Source organism: Megalops cyprinoides, chromosome 17, assembly GCF_013368585.1.
Source record: "Megalops cyprinoides isolate fMegCyp1 chromosome 17, fMegCyp1.pri, whole genome shotgun sequence".
NCBI classification, from domain to species: domain Eukaryota; kingdom Metazoa; phylum Chordata; class Actinopteri; order Elopiformes; family Megalopidae; genus Megalops; species Megalops cyprinoides.
This window is the reverse complement of record NC_050599.1, coordinates 10,784,177-10,805,021: the sequence shown is the minus strand read 5'-3', so window position 1 is coordinate 10,805,021 and position 20,845 is coordinate 10,784,177. Positions and strand designations below refer to the sequence as shown.

Below are 20,845 nucleotides of genomic sequence, written 5' to 3'. Positions count from 1 at the left end.
AAATGGATTTGTGTCAGTTGTCCAGCTGTTGCTTAATAAAATGTGCGGATTGAAAATTTAATGCATCTTGTTTGTTTCGTGTGATAAAGTAGTATACTCTGTTGGGATGAACTCCAACCCTTTGCTTATTGGAGATTAACAGACAATGAGCTAACATAACCATGACATCACCAAACAGATAAAGAATAGTCTTGGGAACTGCATTGTACAGGAACAGGAAGGCCAGGGTTATTATGTTGCATACGTAGCCTACCAAGGCGTTTCAGCGTATCCCAGCGAATTTAATATGGAAAACAACATTTTCCAGGATTTGTCTTTTGGAAGCAGGTGAACTCGACTTGAATATCTAAACCGTGCAAAAAATGCGGTAACATTCGATGGTTATCATTGAATGCATCTCCTCTTTATTGCTTACAAAGACAAGTTGCGACCCGCAGAGATTGATGCTTTTCTACTACGGCTCTATCCGAGGTCCTGAATTGTGTTAACGTCATCTACGCCCCTGATGCTGCGCAGCCGCCCCCTTGGTTTTGTGTTCGTCTTTTCATTTGGACCTGCACAAACAAAAAGCTTGGCATGCAGTTTCATTTAACCGGACAACACAAAGGACAATACCTTCGTGTTTTCTAATAGGCTACGGATTATTCCCAATCGCCATTTTCAACGATCAGACGCGGACAGGATGGACAACGACTACTCCACCTTCGAAAACCCACTCTACAGTGAACTGAAATATTTTTGTAAAAAGATACAAGAGGCATACAAAGAACTGAAGGAAGATCTAACGCCGTACAGGGACGATCGATTCTACAGGTAAATTATGATATAGCGTGTGATTGTAATTCATTATACAAAATGTTCGCGTGCTAATATTGAATGCGCACGATGAATTGAACGGGCTTTGCTACAATAGTTATGAAATATATCTATTCTTTACACCTAGGATACGTTTAAAGTATATAACAGAATTGGCCATCGATACACCTCAAAACAATCTAATCTAGGGTTACATGTAAGATTGATTTGTATATAATGAACGCAATTGTACAGTTAAAGAAACAGTCAACATGGCGTTGCCGTTGCCCACTGACCTGCATTCAGCTGGTGCAATTGCACTCTTAAATAACTCACGTGTATTCGCTATTTTCTCCTGTACTCTCATTTAACCATTAGCCTATTTATGTGCGAAGTACAATGCAGTGCTTTTGTTTTACAAGAAATTTCTCAATGCTTGGAGCAGCACAAACATAACACGTACAAGATTTTGAAAACCTATACAGCTTCGCGTACTGCATCTTTATGTTGATACCGGTAGGAGAAATCGCTTGTGATGTTTGGTATTCGGAGAGCTTACCAGCCAGATGGTATTAAACTAATATTTAAGTATGGATGTTTACCTTCTAATTATTGAAGATATTGTGACGATGGGTGTAGATCCACGCGCTGGCTCTATAATTACACTAACAGCACTTCGTGTACGGCAGTGGGAATGGGTCTGTGTCCCTGATCAATGCGGCGCATATGATGCACCTGCACAGTACTTCAAACAGCACCAAAATAACATCCATATTAATTACGTGCGCCCGTAGTCTGAATTTACACAGGAAGCTGCATTCTCGACCAGGGGACCTCCGGCACACACCACTTCAATAAAAGGTGTTGACTTCGTGTACTGTGAGTTAAGAATCGTCGATTAGATTCTTTTAATTCGGTGTTCTGTCAAAATAATATCAGTCATGGGTCGTGAAAGAATGGCTTTTGTATCACATAACACGTGATTCAATTTGGAAATAGTGCATATTAGCCACAAGTATTGGACTGCACAACCTTAGGATAGGCAACGTGGCAGTCGACGAGCCTGAAGCATGACTTTTCTGTACCGAATCATGTTCTATTAGGGAAAATAGCATTCCCTTGCCAAATTTATAATCATTAAAATGGTTTTACCCCTATTTTCCAAGATTTCATTTTAAACATACCAAAACTTGTCTGAGCCGGATGTTATTTCATGTAAATGTTTTTAATTTTTAAGAGCCTAGTGTGTACACTACTTGGGAGCCGGCCATGCCGCGTTAGCAAAGATTTGTACAATTACAAGATAAATAACATACGTAATCCTTCTACTGAATACCCTCACTACTATATCCGTCTGTACCGGAACTTCATAGTTTCCCAAAAATTGTTTCAATTACCGGAACTTGAAAGCCAAAACAGCAGCGAGTGTAGAGTGAGTACTCTCCCCAATGATTAATACCTCTATCAGTGCTTTCAACATTTCTCTTTGCTTGAGTGCAGATCCTAACAATGACGTATCGTTCCAGTTTTCGCGTTGTCTGAAGTATGCGGATGTAAATTTGCCTTGGAGAAATTTCTTCAGGTAGCTAGCTAGCTAGCCAGCTGGCTAAAATCTTGAGTCCTCGGGGGGAAACCAGACGGGAAAATGGATATGTAAGTCAATATTCTCGCAAGCTGGATAGTCAACAACATGACAGATAGCTAGAAGCCAGCTAGCCCATGATCTGGAATTGCCATGTACCAGGTGGAACTCGCCAGACAAGCTAGCTAACTGTTAGCTGTATAAACGCATAATTACCTAATATGTAGCTTTCGTGTCGTCGCTATCTTGTGAGCGCTGGCATGGCATTTTATTTGACTGCATTTATTTCCAACAACAATAGTATACAACCACTGAGTAAGCTAACTAGCTAAGTTAGCGATCTAGGTAGGTACCAACGGTAGCTAGCTACTGCGGGCAGTAATCTGTCGCTGTCTAACGCTGCTAACGTTAACTAGCTAAGTAATATTAAATGTGTCAACACAGATCCCAGTTAACTTAGTTCACTAGCTACGTTAGTTACACTGTCAGCCAGTTTGCTAGCGAACATACTGTTTGATATGATTAGCAGTAGCTAGCTACGTAAACAGTTTGTTGTGCCAAGGCCGGGTGTGACCATTTAACGTCCTTATTCTGGTTATTTAGTGGAATTTGCCATCCCATGGGAACTTTGACCAGTCAGCTATCTAGCTACAGTTTAATTACACCGAACCAGAGTATAGACTGTAGTCAGTCAAGCTATAAGTTACTTAGCAGCTTCTGCATCATGTAGGCTGTTATATTCGCATTGTTTGTGGTGATAGTAGCTAAGATAGATAATAGCTTCTGTTAGCTTGCTCAATCAAAATTTAAATTTATTTAAGTTTATGACAAAAGATAATCAATTAGACTAGAATTTATTTAAACGCTATCGGAAATTTGCTGTGCGCATCATCTTTGAATAACCCGAAAGTGATGTTACGGTCTCCCAGTTAGTGTGCACTCCGCAGTGTTAGGCTGTGTGACTCGGGTCCAAAAACCATGTAATGGGCATACCTCAGGCTAGATGCTCTTGGTGATTCTGGTGGGAAGGTTTCGTTGTCCTTTGAAATTGTTTTTCAGAAGTGGCTGGTAGTGAACTGATAAAAGATAATTGGATCCCCCCCAGCCTGCTCTGAATCGATGTAAATAAATAATACTAGCTAGTATATGCATACCCAAAGGGTACCCACACTGTCCCCTGTATGTATTAGCCCATGTTGGCCCCCATAAAATTTGCCAACATGGCCCAAATGTGGCCATTGTGAGCTTGGGCTGACCTACATAAAACACACTAAAGTTTACGAAACAGATAGTTACAGTCCGTTGTTTTTGTTGGTTTATTTCGCATTTCAACCGTGTAGTTACAAAATAACTACAAAACATGGCTACCTCATCACTTTAAATGACATCAATGTGTAATCTTACTATTAATGTATCAAGCTGTCATAACAATTTAAAGGACTACTCCAGTCCATTATACTCCATTAACTAAATCTGAATTCAGTTAATTCTCTCACAACATATTTTAAGATAACAACCAAACCAATATGTGATGTTTTTAGATTAATATTGTCAGTAAACATTTACAAAATGGTCTCGGTCTAAGACCAGATTTCCCTGGGAAGAAGTTGCCATACTAGCAGGGAGTTCCAAATCAGCTCTGATTGGCAGAGTTCCTACCCATCCTGGTGTTTTTATTTGCTGTTGTACAAATATGATGTAAATCTTGTTAAAATTTTTGTTTGGCTGTAGTTCTTCAAGGGTACTTTCAGCCTGGTACCATCTGGACAGTTGGTTCCAAAACTGAGTATGTTTACCTGCCTTGCTACAATTTCTTCTGTCAAGTGCAAAGGGTTAATATTGCCCTTGGTTCCAGAACAAAAAAAAAAAAAACAGTGGCAACCAGGAGTGTACTTAACAAACATGCAGTATATGCAAACATACCATGTATGCATATTGAAATACTTAACAGCTGTAAATGAATGTATGGAGAGAAACATTACTAAGTGGTACCATTGGTGTGATTTGAAATGAAAACTCTCATAAATGTGTGTAGTCTCCCGGTGCTTTGCTAATTCTGCTGAATTCATTCACGTGGCTGCCTCTCCTTACTTTAGATAATATTAAAGTTTTGAGAAATAGATTATAAATATTTTTATATAAATATTTTTGTGGATTGTTGATATTTAGTGCTATACAGTGATAGTTGTTTTTTTAGTGTTAGTGTTGTACTGGAGCATTTATTTGTAAGAACAAATGCCCTTACCACCATCATCCCCCCCCCCCTGTGGGTAGGTTTTTGTCCTGTTGAGCAAAACATGTTTACTGTTTAATACTTTTCTGAGCAAGTTTCATTCACTTTCTTCATGGGAATTCCCTAAGATTTGATGTTGTAAGCACACGGTTCTTTGGAAACATAATGTCCTTCTCTTTCTTTGTTTCAGGCTGGCTCCCATGCGCCTCTACACACTCTCCAAACGACATTTTGTTTTGGTGTTTGTTGTTTTCTTAATCTGCTTTGGCCTCACAGTCTTCATTGGCATAGCAGGTAAGTGCCGAGTTTATATTTTGGCTGGGAATAAATTGGGGGGCGGCTTTTTCAGTTTCTGAAAACATGTGAGGCTGATTGCAAGTCACCATCTAGATGGAAAGTTTTACAAGTGTGCAGTGTGATGTGTTTCTGAGGTACAGAACGGTGTTTGACCTATTTACTCAAACCCTCTGCGGGAGAGGTTGGTGTCTGCAAAGGAAAGAGACGGAGGGGAAAAAAGATTTGAAGGAAGTGATAAGCAGCGTGTACATTTGGTGTTAGTCTTAGAGCTGACCTTTGTTTGAGGCACAGTAAGGCAGTGATGTTGGATCTGGGGGGGGTTAGAATTTGTGTGTTGATTGGTCATTTCATAACTCAGATGTTTCATTTCTACTGCTTATCATCCCAGCTCAATTTAGGTATTGTGATTCACTTTTGGCCTACGGATTTGCCCTAGTTTCACCCAAGATTTTCAACCAGCACAGAATGCTAGTGTGACGTTGAAATAATACAGCTGCGTGCTTAGATATCTCTTGAAACACTAGAAAATAAGTGTGATCATTGCCACATTCAGTCTAAATCTGCTGTGGAGGTTTCTGTCACGCAGAATGAAGGGTGAGAGTTTCAGTGCAAGGATATTCTTAGTGACTTTGCATACAGTGCATAGAAGCAAGCATGCAGTCTTTTGTCCTGATTGGCTGGAAAGCTTGATTTTTAAGCTTTATATCTGAGCCAAAAAGGGGATGTGGAGTAGACTTGCACAAAGCTTTCATTTGTATGTATACCCCTCGCCCTCCCCCAGCACTTTTTAGTCTCGAGATGTGATCTACCTCAATCTTCCTAGATAGCAGACAAAAGTGTGCTGGTCTTCTAACATAGATCCATTGGGTTAAATGTCAGAGACTGAATGCTGAAACCATGTAGAGGAACCTGCTGTTTTTCAGAGAAAAAGTAATCCATTTTAGGCTGTCCACTTTGTAAGACCTGTTTGTGATCAGCAAGGCGTGGAGAATGCTCCAGGGAAGTGTGGGGAGGGGTAGAAACCAGATATCTGCTCATAGTCTAATTAAAGGCTGATGACAGATAGATAATGAAAAGGGGTCTCTCTTAAAGCAGTAGTTTCTCAGACTCTTCCCATAGATTCAGTGGTTAAGTGCTGAGACATAAGTGGTGTAATAAGTATTTTACATCAGAGGTTTTTATCAAAAGCTTTTGTGTGAATGTAAGAGAATGTACCTGAGGCTGATTGCGAGTCACCATCTAGATGGAATGTTTTACAGGTGTGCAGTGTGATGCGTTTCTGAGGTGCAGAATGGTGTTTGACCTATTTACTTACTCTGCGGGAGAGGTTGGTGTTTGCAAAGGAAAGAGTTGCGTGTACAGTGTTCGGTGTTAGTCTCACAGCTGACCTTTGTTTGAGGCACAGTAAGGCAGTGATGTTGGATCTAGGCCACGTGACAAGGTTGCCCCCTACCCCTTATCTACGGTTGCTGGTTCACAACCTGAGTCATAGGATACGGATGATATTGCTGACATGGACTGAAAAGAGTCATTTTCAGTTTAAGCAGTGTAGGCTTTAAAAGAGGGGATCATGGAAAAAAGATTGATGTATTTGATCTTTTTTTCCCCTTGCTTTCCCCCTCTTGTATTCCAATTTCTGGAATGTAGGACTCACCTACGCCTTAGCTTAGCACCTTAGCTGACTGAACCACCTAGGGACCCTGATGTAGTGTTTTTCTTAATGTTAATAATAATTATGTTAGAAAAAGACCTGTTTTTTTTTTTTTGCACAAATTCCTGTCTTAATGCTGTGGCTCATATCCTCTTGTTCAGACTTGTTAACAAAGCTGCATAACATCATTATGGTACATCCAGCCACCTGTACACTAGCCTGGAACATTTTTACTGGAACTTGGCAGGTCTCCTGTCACCCTCTGGGGTGAGTCAGCACTAGCAAAAAAGCATAGAACCGCTATTGTTACCACTGAACATGATTTTACTCCTAAATTTTGTCAGTTTTAAGGAGAGCTCTTGTCATTTCTAAAATGATTTCAGCCATTGATAAAGTGGTTTGGTCACATAAAAAGGCACATTGACATGGTTGAGAAGGTGGAGAAGGTGAGTTCTAGTAACCAAGTGCATTCTGAGGGAAAGAATCGACGGGGGGGGGGGGGGGGGGGGGGTTGGGGAGGATGCTGAAGTGAGGGAAATGGCACATGTGTCATTCACTTGCAGTGTGGGATTTGATGTGTGCACTCCCTGATACCCACATTCCACTGTAACAAACTGGGACCACAAGGGAAGATGACTGTCGTGCAGTAACAGTCTCTGCTGCTGCACTCTGTAGGACTTAAGCAGAACCAGAGTGGATCAAATCAAAGCTTGATTCCATTCAGGATTCTCCCTGATTTCACTAATGTAGCTGAAAGATAACTTTGCCACTTAGCCTTTTACTATATGATGTCTGATTTCTTGGGTGGAAAGTTGGCCTTTGCCAGACCCAGCTGAATCGCACATGAATGTTTTAAGGGTCTGACTGTGTGGTGGATATTGGCTTTAACGATTTCATTTTGGGCACCTCTGTTCGTTTAAATGTTTCCACAGGTCCAAAAATAATTTATGAATCGCCATGCAGTGGTGCAAAGCTGTTGGCTGCGAATAGTTCACTTAAGGTGAGATTCACTGTGTGATGTTTTTGACTGTAAAGTGGTTTTACTGTCTGACTGTCAGCCATGATTATGGTTTTAGCCTGATGTAAACTATTGCCCTCATTCCCCATTCACAGATACATATTTTTTTTCCTCTCTGCTTAATTATGGGCTGGATGTTGAAATATGCACTTATTTGTCCGTTCCTTTAGAAATTAGTGTATCAATCATTTGGGGAAAAACTTGGACAAATTAGACATTACTGAACTTGTTTGTAGTGAATGATGTTTTAATACCTTTCTGAGAATTCTGTGCTGTAACTGAGCAACTTGTAGGGGTATTTTTTACTCATGATCACTTGATACTGCTAACAATGGCAAATACGAAGAGTAAAATAACTTTTTGTCCGTTTTTGTTCTTTAGTCTGGCCCATTCAATTTAAAGTCTCCACCACTGTCCACCTATAATCAGCAGCTGTGGCTGACCTGTGTAATCCAGCCTGATCAAACCAATGGTAAGACCTGTTGGTAAGAACGTTGAAATTATGCTCTCCAGTGATGTAACACTGAGACTTCATGAACTCCATAAGCAGAAGTATGTGTGTGTGTGTGTGTCTGAATACACACACATGTTATCAGTGACTGATTTGAGATAATCATAGTGTTGTCTTTGAAGGGTTCAGTGATTGGCACAGCTCGGTAGCTCCACCTACTATGCTGTTCATGAAGCCTTGCTCTCCCGTCACTAGAGTCATTTTAAACCACATCCAGCTGACATAACCAACCTTTACTGCTAGGAAGAGCCCTTTTTAAGATGGTGGATTTTACAGTCGTTCTATCAGCCCTGTTAAAACAGATGGCTGTCTTTGAGTTCTGTAGCTTACAATAAACATGGACAAATTCATATTTCTTAAATTAGCTTCATATTAATTCAGTGATTGTCTCATGCCATCGGTTTGTTCATGGTTGATGGTGTTCAGGAGAAGAGGCAGGCAGGGTCTAGGCGGATACAGCTGCCAGTACCTTTGGATGTGGGGTGCGTATGGAAAGACGTGAGTGTTGTTCTGAACTCCTGCGTTCCTGTGTCTCATCAGGGGCAGACTTCCATCAGCCGTTTGAGATAAACGTGGAGCTGAAGGGCGTGATGCAGGACACCAGCGTGATGCACGTCAACAACAACGTGCACCAGAAATCTCGGACCCTGCACTGCAGCGCTGCGAGTGTCAGTCGAACCGGAATTCGCTTTCGTTCCCCGTGCAATTAACTGCCACTGAGCACCTCACAATGTTAAAGGATATCTGAGCTTCCAAAGCGAAAGGCAGGGAAATACAGTCAATCACAAGCATACAGAAAAAGTGATACATGCTGGTGAATCGTTGCTAGTAATACAATTCTTTTTATGTATGTAGAATACACACCAAGCGTGGTCTTCTGGTAAGAGAAATGTTTGAATTGCTGGTTTGTACACTGTGGTACGAAGGTACACATACTTGTTTGTTCGGTGGCCTTGTAGGTAGAATATCTGATTTGTTCGCTGAAGGTTGTGGGTTTATTGCCCAGCAGAGTCAAAGACTTTGAAAGTGGGTCATACTTCCTTTCTGATGGAACATGGGTAATGGCCCTGCCATACATTTGTTTTAGTGGAATAAAAGTAGAAAATGCTCAAGGAAACCAAATGGACTTTATTCTTAATTTAGGATAAATTCATTCTGAGAACTTACTCATCAACATTATTTTTTTTATAATCACCCCACACACAAAGTGGGTGCTCTTTGGTGAAATGGTCTTTAGTTTTCCAGTACAGTTGAAAATACTTGTTTAGCTGCCTGTTTTGTTAACTGATAATCTGCTATTTTTCTTTGTTACACAAAACAGAAATGTGATGAGATCATTGTAGTGCACCTTGGCTATCTGAACTACACTCAGTATCAGATCAATGTGAGCTTCAAAGGCCTGGAAAATCTGACCTACAATATCAAGGAGGTTAATTTCACGGTAAGCACAAAACGGGTGTGAATATTGTACAGGTTTAATACGTTGTCCGTTTTCACATGGTAGTTCTTGATGATCTGGTCATCCTTTTGTTTTCACAGTGGAAGCTCTACAACTCCTCGTTTTCACAGGTGGAAATCTGGTTTCGATTCGTGTTTGTGGTCTTAACCTTTATGGTCACAGTAAGTATGTCATCAGACTCCTTCTAACTACTGTTTTTCCGATCTAGTAAAACTGGGTCAACACCTTCAACAAATATTTGGTGTGTGTGTTTGTGTGTATTCCAGTGCATGTTCGCTCATTCACTGCGCAAGTTCTCCATGAGGGACTGGGGCATTGAACAGAAGTGGATGTCCATCTTGCTGCCCCTCCTCCTGCTTTACAATGGTGAGCTCCTCCTTTCTGTAAGAGCTTAGCACTGCCACCCTACATACAAGAACAGCCTAGTCCTGCCCTCTCAGTAGGAAGTAGCTCCGCCTCCCTGCTAAGTCCCTGTTGGGCAGGACAGTTAGAATGTGGCTTGCTAAGGAATTACATTTGTATAGCCCAAGAAAGTAACTGATCACTTACTGTGTTTTTGTTGTGTTTGGATGTAGGATGGCTTGTTTTACTACAGAGTTAAGAATGTATTGATCACATATTTTTGTGGGTCTTTGTGGGAGTTTGAGGTCACCCGCAGGGCCTTTTCAGAAATGATGAGCCATATTAGGTTTATTGCATGTTTTTGCGTGTCCTGAAATCAACAATCATAAACAGCCCACGTCTTTGTATTGATGTTTGTTTTTTTATCATTGAAGCTATGAATAGATCATGATGTTGGATGGGGGCGCGTAATGAATAAAGACTGAGTCGTGCTTTGGACTGAAAGGGGTTTTGTTGGTTTTGACATATTTGTGTGACCTTGACTGCTGTTCTCTCTGTGGGTTTCAGATCCTTTCTTCCCACTGTCGTTCTTGGTGAACAGTTGGTTCCCGGGAATGTTGGATGCCCTTTTCCAGGCAGTGTTCTTGTGTGCCCTGCTACTGTTCTGGCTCTGTGTCTACCATGGCATCCGTGTTCAAGTGAGTTTCTGTGCCTGTATAAATCTCTGCCTCTAGAGCTGCAGCTTCTGGCCCTCCATGCATATGAATGAACCGAACAAACAACAACGTTTATTGTTTGATGCTAAAATGACATTCGTGGGAAATGGTTTTTAAATAATCAGGAATGGCAGGAATGACAACAGAAACAAGTCAAGCTGTTATTAGGGCTCAATGAATTGATTTAAAGCAATGTTACAGTTTCACAAATTCAAAGCCAAACTGTGATCTTTTCATTTTAGGGAGAGAGAAAATGCTTAACGTTCTACCTGCCCAAGCTGGTTATCGTTGGCCTGCTGTGGCTGTCCGCTGTTACGCTGGGAATATGGCAGACGTAAGTCATCTGACTCCTTCTCTGCGCTGTGTTTTGTCGTTACACAAGTTTGTGATCTCTTCCTTATAAGCAGTGATGGAATTTGAATTAGAGTCTGAAAATGTGCTTTACAGGGTCAATGAGCTGCACGATCCTACTTACCAGTACAAAGTAGACATTCAGAATTTCCAGGTAAGCATGACCAGGCCAGCAGCTTGTTGTGCAACATCATTTTTGTCTGAAAAATGCAGCAGTGTATTGTTGCTTACAGTGAGATTGTATTACAGAAATAATTACAGTAAGAACTTTTGAAGAATAGTTTTGTGTATTAGAGGAAATGCACAGTAGATGACAAACTGATGTTTGGGCAAAGACAATAGCTCACAGAGCCTGTTGTTGATAAAGAAATTCCAGTTTTTTGTTGTGAATTGAGAATCAGAATCAGAATGAATTGTTAAATCATTTATATTTTTGTGATAATGAATGAAGTTCTTATGGTTAGATTTAATGATCTGATGTACATGGGCCTTTTGACTGTCAGAGAGACTCATTTTATGTGAATGACATCTTTATACCAGGGAATGAAGATGTTCTTCCTGGTGGTGGCATGCCTGTATGTCCTGTATCTGATCTTCCTGATTGTGAGAGCCTGCTCAGAGCTGAAAAACATGCCTTACTCAGGTATGGTCACACATTGTTTCTGCCCTGACTGGTTAGGATACACTCAGATCAAATGCATATTCATTTTCATTTCCATTATTATCATCTAGTATGCAGCTATTTGGCAGAAGCTCTTCTGCAGAGTGACTTACGAGGCTGTCATGGAAAGATATTTACAATGCAAGTCCCAAGAGCTGCAAAACCAAGGGCAAAGTTGCACTTTATTTATTGTTGTGTGTCTTGCCAGATCTCCGTCTGAAGTTTTTGACTGCACTGACCTTTGTTGTGCTGATTATCAGGTAAGGTTTAATTCATAGATGCACCTTTGATTGTTTAAAAAGTTCATAGTAAACACTCCTTAAGACCAAAATATTCAAAAACACAAAAATGACTGGGTGCCACAAACACTGGGCATTTATGCACTGGTCTTTTTACATCTGAAGCAGTGAAAACATTTAGTTACAGTAATTACAGTTGATGAACGGACCATTTTAGCAATAAAAATGTAAGTACCCACCAAACACCCCTGTCAGAGTAGTATGTCAACCATGTCAGAAATGTGTCCATTGTTCATTGGGGTTTGGTGAAATAGAGAGATGACGATTCCCTGGGTCTTTCTACTGCTACTAGCTGATTGCTTTGACAAATTATAAAATTATGATTTTGGTGCAACAATTGGTTTGTGTCCAGCATTCTAGCCTTAAGACTGAATTGTTGCTCTTTATATTCTCTCATAAATATGCCATAACCTGCATCTTTTGTTTCCCAGCATGGTGATACTGTACTTGAGGTTTGGTGCCAAGGTCCTGCAAGACAATTTTGTGGCAGAGCTGTCTACCCACTATCAGAACTATATCCTTTAAACCTTGAACCAAAAATAGGTGTCAAACAGAGTTTCTCTGTTTGAGTGGTTGTGTATAGAATAGTGTTGGTTAAATCATATGTCACGCAAAAAAAGCAATCCTTCATCTATACTTTAGAAGATAAATTTTGAGATATACTTAGTATTAGGATTTAGGATTTAGCTTTTGTGTTTTATTACCTAAAGGAGAAATTTTCAGGATAACACAATGTTGTTGATAATGCTAAAAAATGAACTGGTATGATGGAGTACGATGCATTGTTTTTAAAGATCCTTGAGAATTTGTTGTAATTTGCAGAGTATATCATAAAGGTCCATGTTTACAAAATGCAGTGTCTTCCCTAAAGTGCCACCTAGAGGATCCCTACAAAGATGATTGATAAGCCACACACTTTCTCTGGGTTTGTTTAGGAGAACATCCATTAATTGTGATTTCTGAAATTTTTCATGTTCATTTTCAGAGCTAAAATATATTCCTTAATGCAGTATGTACCAGCTGAATTTTTATCCTTCTATGGCCTACTCAACTTTTATCTCTACACTTTAGCTTTTGTGTACTCTCCTTCGAAAAATGCCCTGTATGGTATGTGAAGCTGAATCTGTGTGATAACTTATGTGGAAAAATACTGCAAGCTGTAAGAGTGAGGAAAAACACTAGACTGTAGACTTGTGCTAAGCAGCATTGTATGGCTGCTCATACGTGTTCCAGAAATGGAATCTCTTGTGCAGGCTTTAGTGCACACCGATTTCAGTTCATTGGGACTGTGGTTGAAAATGAGTATTTCACCCAATTTTGGTGCATTTAAGGCAAGATTTTCCTGTTGTAATTTGCACATTGTTAGTTCACCGGGGCTCGATACAAGAATGAATTGCATTGTACTGAACTGAATCTGCCTGCCACCCTTACAAGGTGTCTTAAATCTAATCTGACAAACTCAAAAATGCTCACTGGCAGTCACACATCTGCTCCTCCTAGTGGTGGCAGATGTAATGACAAAACCTAAATTAAATATGCACTATTCACGGAGAATAAGCAAACCCCTCTGCTTGCTTCCAGACTCACAGCTGAAGGATAATCCTGCTTTTTCAATGCTGAATGACTCAGATGACGAGGTTATATATGGGTATGTTTTCATGTGAACCTATTTCACATTGCTCACTTTACCTTCCTAGTGTTACATATCTGTATGAATTCAAAGTTCCGTATGCCCTAAACAGTTGTAATGTTTATCTCGTATAAAGGAGTGACTACGAAGAGATGCCTCTGCAAAATGGCCGTGCCATCAAAGCTACAGCCAAGTACCAGGATGAGAGTGACAGCGACTGAGTGACCTCCGAGTGCCATACCTTCCTAACGTCAACTTAAGAGGAGCGCTGGGGCTACAAACGTATCAAGCCACAATATGTAAATACAGCGTCTTGTTTAAATTAAATGAAAATGGTATATATATTTTTAAACTGAACAATAGCCACTGAATGTAATTTAATTTGAATAAAATATTAGGTAGGCATGTACTGAAATATGCTGGTAGCATTTGGCTGGTAAGCAGTCTAAAGATGCATCATGGCCAGCTAGTTTCTATAAGATAGTCACCAGCTCTTCAGTATGTTTTTTTTTGTTATAATTTCTAATTTTTGATTTCATTGTGGTGAACAGATGAATTTGGACGATATGGCAGGAAAAGGGAAGTGTGCTCAGAGATACTACATGCTGTACATACTGTATTTACATATACAAATTAGTGCTTTGATTTTTAAATAGGTGTAAAACCATTAATTCTTTCTGTTGGAAAGCTTTGTGTGTTATTCTGCCATTCCATCAACTTCTCCTTCAATACACACAGACAGCACCGGGTGTTTGTCGAGTCGTGACGTTGTTGAGAAGACCCTTAAGTTGTAACTTGTTTACGTGCCACTTGCCTAATTCATCCCTGTTTGTGGAGCAGCTTTAAATTTGCACTCCCTGTTTTTGTTTGTGATTTAATTTATTTAAGCTGAAGGCCAGCCTATAGCGCAAGGCACATTTGTGTTTGTATAGGTGATACAAGAATTTGTTCTTAAAATTTGTCATACTTCACATTCCCAAGGCTATCATATGGACAGGTTTAATTCTGAAAATCATATTTTACAGTACCCTGCTAGTGCTATTTTGGTGTACCGTTGCCATATAAAATGTGAATGGAACTCACCTTAGTGAAACTGTATAGTAATTGGTGTAATATTAAGGATGCTTTACTTGTTCACATCTAACATTGTCTGAGCCATTGCACAAACTGGTTGCCAAAGTTTTGACATCAATATTAAAACCGTTTTTCCACATTCATTTAAATAATTAACACACAGGCCTGTCTGTTAGCTATCAGGAGTTATCATGATTTTGAAGTGTTCAGAACACAAACAGTATGCAGTTCTCCACTGCATACTCAGTTGTGATTCAGCATACAAATTATTGGATACTGTTTTGTTGATCTTTTAAGTTTGATGAGGTTGAGACCCTTCATTCTCCCAGTTTAAAATATTTCCACATATCTCATGCAAATGCCTTTAAAAGAATCGAAGTATTGAACTTCTACCATTTCTACAGAAAGTCCAAGATTTCACTCCCTGCTTTTCCATTTTTACGTTGTGTTTGGCTGATGTTAATGTAAATTTAACAGTTTGCATACAGGCAAACGAGTCATTATTTAACACAGCTATGTGTTGATTCAACACAAACCAAAAATGTATTTTGTGTGGGAGGAAAAGTGATGTAATTTAACCATCAAAACGTCTTGTGCCTTGCCTACTTTAAATCCAATATGTACATAAGTAAGTGGGGGGATTTCCCACACCAAGATTAAGTTACAAATGATGCACAGATTTAACTAATCATTTGAGATGACCATGTAAGTTTGAGGAGCCACTGGATATAATGGTTTAACTGAATGTAATGATGGTGAGGTAATCAATACAAAATCTTTGTCTGTAGCATTGTTTATTCTAAACGGCACAGGTTATTCTTGATGTTTCTGTAAGGGAATTGCTGTTGTCATTTCAAACTAATAAATGCATCTCCATCCTTCATCACTGAATTGTGTGGAAATACTTCTAAATGTAAAAAAAAAATCTTCTGAATATGTGTATTCATGAAATTAAAAAAAGGTTTATACTCACAGTATTTATGGTACCAATTATTTACTTGACACCTGGGATTTAAATCCATAAAAATGTTATTGAAGATGAAGTGTTGAATACATTACTCAGCACCAACAGAATTTGACAATGCGCAATAATTTATCCAAAATGTAAGAAAATAGACCCTTACTGCTTCACAGCCGTGAAAAGCCCTTTGATAATAACAGAGAGTGGTTGCCAACAACTGAGAAACATGCTGAAGATAAGTACTAAAGAGAGAAAATCTGACAGCTGTAAGCATAGGCAGTATTGTACGGCTGGGCTTATACTGCCAGCCCAAAGACGCTGACAATACAGTACATGGACTTATTTTCCCATCTCACAGTGCAGCTCCCTGGAAAAAAAAGAGACAGAAATCAGCATATGCAGTTTAGTGTAAGACCCATCTATTATACATCTTGGATTATCCTATATACGGGTTATTCTGTCCAAAGTGTACTAAGCTGACAGCCCATCCTTGTTTAAATATTTCAAATCTCCCCTCTGAGTTGTGACCTGTCAAATGTCAAGCACAAGTGACATACTGGCCTTAACCAGAAAATCTGATTCAAGATTCACCTTGAACTTTACCATCATGTGCAGCACCTCATTTGACTGCTAATGACTTGTGTTTTACAGAGAAATACCAGCAGACTGTCGCTCACATTATGGAAGTTGCCATACATCTAACTGAATATTTTTTTGTAAAAGTTAAAATGGACAAGCTATCATTCTTTCACAGTTAGCATTAAATTAATCATTTATTTTTTTAAAAAAGCTTTATCCATACCACTCTGACCAGTTAGCTCAACCACTCGGAAATCCAAACCCAGGGGGATTATAAGCATGTTTTCAGAACTACTATAAAGCTCATCCACTTGTGAGTTCTTAGCACTTCTAACATAAATACTTCTCTGGCTTTAATTTTAAAAAGCCTGTCTTTTACAGAATACTTGTTAAAATGCAAAAAATAAATACACATATGCAAGCACACAAATGTGGGCATGCATACATACACACATATTTCACACCTGTACAGAATACATACTACCTATTATCACACATACATGAACGTAACATTCATATGCAGGTAATAGTACAGTGCTGTGGAAAAGTCTAAGACAGTTTGCCTTCAAGTCCCAGTTTCATGAATAACCACTGTACCGTTGATAGATGGACTAATCCATCTGAGCAGTCAGCCAGTTTTGCTGTCTTCTAATAATTCAGTGTGTCTTTATCGTCAAACATTGCTCATCCCTCCTAGGGAGGTTTTCGGGTCTTCCAATCATTAGTATGTCAATTACACCATGTTTCTCTACTTATTGATTATGCTTCGAATACCAAAATTTCAAAGTCAATCAAAGCAAACCATTCCACTCAACATGCTTCACTCTCCAGGCAGTAACAACTCTACAGAGATCCTCTTACCCATAGAACACACACCTCTATGATCCCTCTATGTGTCTGAGAATTTTACATAGCAAGGCATGTTTGTAAGCACATTTTAACAATTTATTCTGTGTTCTTACCATCAGTAGTGTTATCCCAGAAGCAAGAGCTGGCTGTCTGCAGACCTGCCCCATTCTTCTGCATGATAATGCAGGTCACTGTTCAAAGAAGGCAGAAAAAGAAAAGTCCTTACAATTTGTATGTCTTTATAACTGACTTAAATCCATAACAAAATAACGAATAACAAAATAACGAACTCTCCAAAGACTGTCATCGCTGTATATATACATACCATCACCATACACGTACCAATGTATTTGAAAGGTTTGCCCAGCTTGGTAAGCTGGTTTAGGCACTGTTCCACCACATTTGTTGTCCACTGATTCACTCTGCTGTGCTGATAAGCATTGCCTCCAATGGCTCCTTCTACTGACTGGAAAACATAGACAAGAATGTAACTTAAGTGTCATTAAAAGTACCTGATTATAATTGCCTATCACGTAGCCTAACAGTTTGTCCACAACTTACCTCTTTAATGATGGCGCTCACTTCATCAACGACAAAGGCAGTCTATTTAAATAGGACAAAGACAGAAATTGTGGTGAAAACAACAATTTATAGCAGCTACAACAAACCAAAGGCACACATCTTTCCGGACATATGGTAGTAGGATAGCCATGTCTAGCTTTTAACGTTATCTGGTAACGGTATTTGCCTTGCAACTAACTAACTATAACAGTCCCTACCAACTAAGCTACTTGTATGTTAGCGAGTTAGTACAGCTAGAACGTCCTGATCAGGATATTTCAAATGAAACCAGATCAACCGTTACTAAAGATAGCAATATTAAGTATTTTAGCGCACGGCATTAGCCTAACGTTCATTGTTATTTATGATGAAGCAAGCAACGGAATTAGCCAGGTAGGTAGCACTGTGGTATGCTCTTCCATCAAAATGAAACATTTTTCAGTAACCATCTAGCGATATTCAGATTAGCTATTTAGACTACTACAGAACTGATATTAACCACAGGTAGTCAGCAAGCAAGCAAATCGCTAAAACAAATTAAACTCATTTCCGTGGCCGATTTGCTAACTAGGCTAAATAACAAGCACCATTCACTTTTCTATCGAGGGGTGTTGCAAACTGAGAAAAAAATTCACAATCGTTAGCTGGCTAACATGTTCCTAAAATATATCAGAGTCATCCCCAGTAAAATTTTTGTCAACAACACGTATACGAATCATTTGAGCTTTAACAAACGTTATCATATCGGCTAGCTTACTTCTTCTCCCGTATGAAACTCATCCATGATGTTGCCGGTTGTTCCCGTTTGCTCAGCACGCATGCGCAGTTTCTTAAGCGAACAAAGGGATTCACAGGGGTGAGGAGGGGCTGCAGTCCACACACATAAAACTGATGATCTTTGAATAAATATATTAAACCTCTTTTGTTAACGCTTTGTCTATTTTTTCACGCGTTACAAGTCAAGTATTCAGCTCAGGCCCGCCAGTACATTCCAAACATCAAAGTATCCATTGATAACGTCACAGCAATGATTACTTAGTTGTCCTGTATGCATGAACCTGTCTTCCATCAAACAATAATGTGGTGCATTAGGCAAAATAGAAATGACAGACTGGATTTTTTTTTTTTTGGAACATTGATCTCTAAATGTCAGTGTCGAGGGGTAATTCTGAAAGGAACCACTATGCCCGAATACAGCTGTCACCAGTAGGGGATGCTGTTAGCCTATGTATAACTGTTAGCTGAGGTCTTATGAAAATGCTTGAAGGATTCAACATAATCCAGACCTGACATATGAAGTGAACTGTTATCACCTTTCTACAAGCGGAAATTTAAATAAAACAATGTAGACCGAGATGTTTCCATCTTTAGATTGTGCGTTTGCGAAAATGATCCATTTCACGTAAAGAAAAGAAAACGCGTTCCATATATGGTTACTGTCTAGAAACGTGACTGGGAAAACGCAAACAGCTGTATGTTCGTAAAATATATTTGATAAAACTATATCAAAGATGATACATTCGACCTGACTCATTCCGGGGAAATCTATTTAAATAAATTCCTAATTACGTTGTTGTTTGATTGGTTTTAACAAAAAACATTTTCCGTCCAATTACTACACTGTGTCATTTGTTAACCTATAACACAAGTACTATCTTGAACGGGACCTTCCATGTAAGACGTTTTAATGTTGTTTAGTTTACCAGATTAAATAATACTTTATTATAAACCAATGGATTAAACAGCCACTCAGTTACAGTAAACATAATTACTTATTGATTATGTGGCTCCTCTTCCCACCTATGTGGTTTAACTTACAATGTTAGAGCAGACTATGTTTGTCAAAGCAACTGGCATTATACAGCGATAACAGCATTGCAAAACGAAGTGCATTACTAGTCTGAAAATTATACAATCATGTAAAAATCAACTATTTGAAATCACAGCGGTGTAGATGTATACTAGCTGATTAATTTGAATAAAACAAAGTCATATATTTATAATGATTTTCATGGTGCAAAAACATAGGTGGAAATTTCTCCAATCTTAATGTTGTTCTCAATCTCACCAGGAAAATTAAAGAAGTGCCACTTTTTTGTTACTTGCATACAACTACGGTTTCACCCATGGCAAAAAGCTTTTTTTTTTTAGAAAAGAAGAGGGGAAAAGTAAACTGAATGTTCATATATATTAGGAAAGATCATAAAACAGTGCTGTTCAATGTGACCTAGACAATTAAAAAAATGTAATTACTTTGAGAAATAGCAATATTTTTGTGGGTAGGCTCATCATTAGTTAAGTGTTTTATTTTAATGCGTACACAAACTCTCTGATGTGACATCCTAAATCCAATATAATCCTTGAGAGAGGATAAAAAATACACCCATTTGGACTGCCCCTTAATCACTGTCTTCTAAAAGGTTTATACTGAAGCATTTTCAAGGGTTGTGTTGTGGAATCTTTAGTATCACAATTTAGCCATCTTTAAGCTAAAAGTTTAAGTTAAAAGTTTCATACTTTTTTTAATTGTAACATTTTTCATTAATTTTACTATTCAGTGAACTCATTATGCTGTGTAGTGATCCAGAAAGGCATAATGGTTTGCACATTGTTACACTTGAGTTCTTGAACTGCATTGCAGTTAGATAAAGTTTTACATGTTCCAGAGACGCACCTGCACTGGGACGAACCAGGTGGAGGGGTTAGCCAGGGCGGGTTTTAGGGAATTAGCTGGTGTTGATCCTAAACTGACAGTTAATCGGAGGTTGCATGAATTAAACAGTGTCAGTGTTGTGTTCCCGGCGCCGCTTGCCGTTTTGTGCGCAAGTGACCCCATGCCTGGACCAGAGCCTTTGCACTGGCCTGTTGCGTTCCCCTGGAGTGCACTGCTCAATTATGAATGAGCATCATTAGAAACCCGATGAGCTGCATTAGTCCACAGTTATTTCCTGGGAAACGTGAGTCAGGGAGGTGCTGACCGTAGCTACATCTGTGCACCTCAGATTTCATCCCCATCTCACCAGAAACCGCTATGATAAGGGAAAACTGGGGCGTCTCCCCCCCGCCTCCCCCTGCCCTCTGCCATCCGGCCAGTACTGGGTAATTTAGGAAGTCTGCTAATGACGATCTGAATAGACAAAACTGAAAAGATGGTCGAATCATTTAAGCCCTGTGCTCCATAATACTTGTTTAATTAGGCGATTATAATCTCTGAATTGATACAGTGTCACTTATAGTTGAATGGGAGGCCAGGGTCCTCATGATTTATTCAACGCT

At 39.3% G+C, this 20,845-nt stretch overlaps 2 protein-coding genes across 3 annotated transcripts; one reads left to right on the top strand and one right to left on the bottom strand.

Moving 5' to 3' along the window:
- The first annotated feature begins 228 nt into the window (after positions 1-228).
- tmem181 (transmembrane protein 181) lies at positions 229-15,534 on the top strand. Of its 2 annotated transcripts, none has more exons than XM_036550388.1 (17): positions 229-813; positions 4,801-4,904; positions 7,491-7,558; positions 7,958-8,048; positions 8,628-8,755; positions 9,409-9,528; positions 9,627-9,707; positions 9,813-9,912; positions 10,456-10,586; positions 10,847-10,938; positions 11,052-11,109; positions 11,496-11,598; positions 11,825-11,876; positions 12,347-12,429; positions 12,933-13,022; positions 13,497-13,563; positions 13,682-15,534. In XM_036550388.1, exons 1-17 carry the CDS (start codon positions 683-685, stop codon positions 13,764-13,766), a joined length of 1,584 nt encoding a protein of 527 aa, XP_036406281.1. In that variant the 5' UTR covers positions 229-682; the 3' UTR covers positions 13,767-15,534. The 2 variants fall into 2 exon arrangements, with proteins under 2 accessions (XP_036406281.1, XP_036406282.1); XM_036550389.1 differs by lacking the exon at positions 229-813 and adding an exon at positions 2,286-2,448.
- A 174-nt stretch (positions 15,535-15,708) lies between these two features.
- On the bottom strand, positions 15,709-18,378 carry dynlt1 (dynein, light chain, Tctex-type 1). The gene is made up of 5 exons (XM_036550484.1): positions 18,327-18,378; positions 17,570-17,611; positions 17,351-17,474; positions 17,122-17,199; positions 15,709-15,947 (listed from the first exon to the last, which is right to left on the bottom strand). The coding sequence occupies exons 1-5, from the start codon at positions 18,351-18,353 to the stop codon at positions 15,877-15,879; spliced, it is 342 nt and encodes a 113-aa protein (XP_036406377.1). The 5' UTR covers positions 18,354-18,378; the 3' UTR covers positions 15,709-15,876.
- Between the last annotated feature and the right edge of the window lie 2,467 nt (positions 18,379-20,845).

Bases quoted from the DNA above. Each gene is read 5' to 3' on its own strand.
- dynlt1 (XM_036550484.1), bottom strand. From the start codon at position 18,353: ATGGATGAGTTTCATACGGGAGAAGAA. The intron at 17,475-17,569 runs GTAAGTTGTGGA...TATGTTTTCCAG, and splicing joins TGAGCGCCATCATTAAAGAG to TCAGTAGAAGGAGCCATTGG. The intron at 15,948-17,121 runs GTAAGAACACAG...TTTTTTTTCCAG, and splicing joins CTGGGATAACACTACTGATG to GGAGCTGCACTGTGAGATGG.
- tmem181 (XM_036550388.1), top strand. From the start codon at position 683: ATGGACAACGACTACTCCACCTTCGAAAACCCACTCTACAGTGAACTG. The intron at 8,049-8,627 runs GTAAGACCTGTT...GTGTCTCATCAG, and splicing joins CCAGCCTGATCAAACCAATG to GGGCAGACTTCCATCAGCCG. The intron at 9,913-10,455 runs GTGAGCTCCTCC...TGTGGGTTTCAG, and splicing joins CCTCCTCCTGCTTTACAATG to ATCCTTTCTTCCCACTGTCG.